Raw genomic sequence first — 4,177 nt, 5'->3', positions numbered from 1 at the left:
GGATTACATTACAAAAAAGAAAGTTACTGTTTAAGTAAAGCTTATATACTGTAACTTTGTAAATATTCATTCTGAATGCAGATAAAACATGCCATCGTTTCCTTGCATTAAGTCACATCAAATGCCAGTTTATGGCTCTACAATCATTTAAAGTCTTAATATAAGTGGAGCAAAGAAAAGAACTCTGCCTACTACCTGGGGATAAGTCTATCATTATGGAGGGTTAATGGAGTAAGGATAAAACCAAGCTCATCTTTGTGTTTTTTTTGACCCAGTGATCATTTAGCACTGAACCTCTAACACAGCTATCAACTCTTAAGTTTCCAATGAACTGAAGTAAGTGTGTAACCTTTTTTGACAACATCCAGGACCCCAACCAAAAGTGGGGGAAGGGGTTTGTTAAAAAAGGAAAAGAGATGTGAATTTGGTTATAACCAGTTTTGTCATATTGACCACTCTCCCTCCCTCCCTCCCTCCCTCCCTCCCTCTCTCTCTCTCTCTCTCTCTCCCTCTCTCTCTCATCTCAGAGCAAGCGGGAAGTTACTTAACAAGGTTCCGGGTTTCCTAACGCCCCGCCCGCCCTCCGTAGCACAGCTACAATCTCTTGGTCCCTAGGTTCTTTGGTAGCTCTGTCCTGCAAGAAACAATCCCTGTTCATTGATCCCCCACTGGGGCGGCCCTTAGGGCATCTGCCCTCCTCTGCTGACTCCGCCCCGCATCTGTCCAAACCAGCCTCGCTTCAGAGCTGACCGCTGCGCGGCTGCCAGTCAGTCCCTCAGGACCTGCGGAGAGAGCCTCAGGCTGCAGAAATCACCACGCCTCACTCGGTCCGTACCCAGTGGTCATCTTGGGGATATGGGCGGTCTCCCGTTCCCTACGCATGTTTCTGTGTGTCTGTCTCTCTGTGTGATCGGCTCCCAGCAGCCTGCCTGCCAGTTTCAGTGCACCAAGTGTCTTGTGTGCCCTTTAGCTGACGCTGAGCGCAGAGAGGCCTTAGTGAGCTCCAAGACCTCCTGACACAGGCAGGCAGAGGAATACACAGTTGGTCCCTTGCACTGGGTGGTTGGCGTTTTTTAAACCCACAGGAGCTCAAGGCCTATGATTTTGCAGAGAGCCAGTCACAAGGCCTCTGTTGGTAAAGCTAGATGTGGGGAGCCAGCCAGACCTTTGATAATTTCTTTAATTATAACGGGGCAGGGGATATTGCATTCTTAATACAGGCTTTTGAAACTGATTTGAAATCTGAAGGGGTGAAAAACTGTAAATCTTCTTATGGAGAATAGATTGCTTATTGGGTTACCTTTTTGTCTGATGCATTTGTTCTGAGCCTGCTGACCAGCTGTTTCTGAACTTCATTTTCTCAGCCTCAGCCTCAACAGTGATCTGAGTCTGCTTTTAGCTTCCCTTCGCTTGCCTTGGCTTGCTTCTGTTCAAGAACAGCTGTTTGGCCTATAGATTAGAAAAAGGGGTTCCCCTACCTACTCTGTCCCAAGAGATCATCTTCTAAGTGCTCAGAGATGGGGAGTGGGGAGCCTAATTCTGCTGGCAAGAAAAAGAAGTATCTCAAGGCTGCCCTGTATGTAGGTGACTTGGACCCTGACGTCACAGAGGACATGCTCTATAAGAAGTTCAGACCTGCTGGTCCACTGCGCTTCACTAGAATCTGCCGTGACCCAGTGACCCGAAGCCCCCTGGGTTATGGTTATGTTAACTTCCGCTTTCCTGCAGATGCTGAATGGGCATTGAACACCATGAATTTTGATTTAATTAACGGTAAACCATTTCGTCTCATGTGGTCACAGCCAGATGACCGCTTAAGAAAGTCTGGAGTTGGAAATATATTCATCAAAAACTTGGATAAAGCTATAGACAATAGGGCCCTATTTTATTTATTTTCTGCTTTCGGGAATATTCTTTCCTGTAAAGTCGTATGTGATGATAATGGCTCTAAGGGTTATGCTTATGTTCACTTCGATAGCCTTGCTGCTGCCAATAGGGCTATCTGGCACATGAATGGAGTCCGGCTCAATAACCGACAGGTATATGTTGGTCGATTCAAATTTCCTGAAGAGAGAGCAGCAGAAGTCAGAACCAGAGATAGAGCAACATTTACCAATGTTTTTGTAAAAAATTTTGGAGATGGCATAGATGATGAAAAACTAAAGAAACTTTTCAGTGAATATGGGCCAACTGAGAGTGTTAAAGTAATAAGAGATGCCACTGGGAAATCTAAAGGCTTTGGATTTGTTAGATATGAAACACATGAAGCTGCCCAAAAGGCTGTACTAGAACTGCATGGCAAGTCAATAGATGGAAAAGTCCTATGTGTAGGGAGAGCACAGAAGAAAATTGAACGTCTGGCTGAGTTAAGGCGGAGATTTGAAAGGCTGAAACTAAAAGAAAAAAGTAGGCCTCCAGGAGTGCCTATCTATATTAAGAACTTGGATGAAACCATCAATGATGAGAAACTAAAGGAGGAATTTTCTTCATTTGGATCAATCAGTCGAGCCAAAGTGATGATGGAAGTGGGGCAGGGCAAAGGGTTTGGTGTTGTCTGCTTTTCTTCTTTTGAAGAGGCTTCCAAAGCAGTGGATGAGATGAATGGTCGTGTAGTAGGCTCCAAGACATTGCATGTCACTCTGGGGCAAGCTAGGCACAGGTTGTGAGAATTACTATGATTAATTTGTTTAGCCTTAGCCTGTGCTCCTTTGTGATAGAGGTTATTTTCTGCCAATTCATAGGTTTGCTTTCTTTCCTTTTTTATTTTTTTTTCTGTGTGAATACTTTCTTTTGGAAACAAAGTATACGTAGAAACTCTTGTTCCTTTTTGTGACAAACATAATTTCTAAATGTAAACATGTCATTTTGTACAATTTTTATAAGATCTCTATCCTTAGGAATGTGTACAATAAGGATTATCATCTTATTTTTTTTTCTAAATACTCTAAATGAAGCAAACGGTTATGTTTCTTTAGTTCCATAATACTAATTTAATTTCCTATATGAAAATATTAACATGGTCTTTATTTCTGATTCTGGCACAGTGAAAAGTCAATATTGCTGTTTTGAGAAACCATCAGAGAAAGAGTAAATGGATATGAGCCACTTAAACTTTCTCCATAATTTTATTTTAAATTGTAATTTAAGTTGAATATTACTTAAAAATATATGAGGCATTTTTCCTTGATTTTTTTTGTTTCAGTTTTCCTTGTATCAAGTGCAAGTGCATACTACAGATTTGTTAGCAGTTTTGACCAACTATTGGGATTCATCTTTATTAATGTCACGCTATTGTTTCTCAATCAGTGCTTTTAGAAAACTGTTACATTGATAACTGATACATTGTGAGCGTGTCTTAAAAATATTTCCAAGAAATCTCATATTTGAAGATACTCTAAAAGTCATTCTTAACACTAGTTTTTGTAATGTATATAATGCATACAGGTAGACTAGATTAAATTAATAGAAATATTTATTGATATACTAACTCACTTTTACCTTTAAATATCTTATACATTGCCGCTGTAAAACTAAGATATGTTGTTTCTTGTCCTGCTTGAATATATCCACAGGCAAACACTGACAGGTGTTTTATTAGGGAACATGTTTTTCCTTAATTAGATCATACTTTTTCATCAATTATGTGAGAATTATCAACTCCAAATAATTCTTTACTAATTCATAATACTTAAAAGAATATATCCTGTTTCACACAAGTAAGGAAAAATAAATATGTTCTGCAGCTTCTCCTGAATCACGTAACTTCTATACTACAAATTCTCCACTTTTCACATATATTAATCTCTTTTCACATTCAATTTAAATCCATGTAACACTTAATACCATTACAAATATGATTGTCAATTAGAAAAACAATCACATTTTCTGAAACTTGACTTAACTTTCTTAAAATGTATGATTTACTCATACAGCAGAACCCATCACAAGTACTTGTTTAATGTCTCTTATTAGTTGACTGTTTTTATTGTTTTACAGATGAATCTTCATTTTTAATAATATAAATATAATATAAAGCAATTGTACAATTTTAAATCTTCTGTTAGCTCTTTGAACATAAAATGGAAATAAGATATTTCTATGTAATGATATTCAATTATGAATATACAAATAATCAAGTATTTTCAAAATGAAAATCACTGACCTATTGATCATGAGT

At 38.7% G+C, this 4,177-nt stretch overlaps 1 protein-coding gene across 1 annotated transcript; it reads left to right on the top strand.

The window, feature by feature from the left end:
- The first annotated feature begins 725 nt into the window (after positions 1 to 725).
- Positions 726 to 3,712, top strand: Pabpc5 (poly(A) binding protein cytoplasmic 5). The gene is made up of 2 exons (XM_028785218.1): positions 726 to 827; positions 1,365 to 3,712. The coding sequence occupies exon 2, from the start codon at positions 1,518 to 1,520 to the stop codon at positions 2,664 to 2,666; it is 1,149 nt and encodes a 382-aa protein (XP_028641051.1). The 5' UTR covers positions 726 to 827; positions 1,365 to 1,517; the 3' UTR covers positions 2,667 to 3,712.
- Positions 3,713 to 4,177: the final 465 nt, after the last annotated feature.

Source organism: Grammomys surdaster, unplaced genomic scaffold, assembly GCF_004785775.1.
Source record: "Grammomys surdaster isolate TR1022 unplaced genomic scaffold, NIH_TR_1.0 61, whole genome shotgun sequence".
Classification (NCBI taxonomy): domain Eukaryota; kingdom Metazoa; phylum Chordata; class Mammalia; order Rodentia; family Muridae; genus Grammomys; species Grammomys surdaster.
Note: the sequence above shows the minus strand (reverse complement) of the source record. Positions and strands in the feature narration are given on the sequence as shown.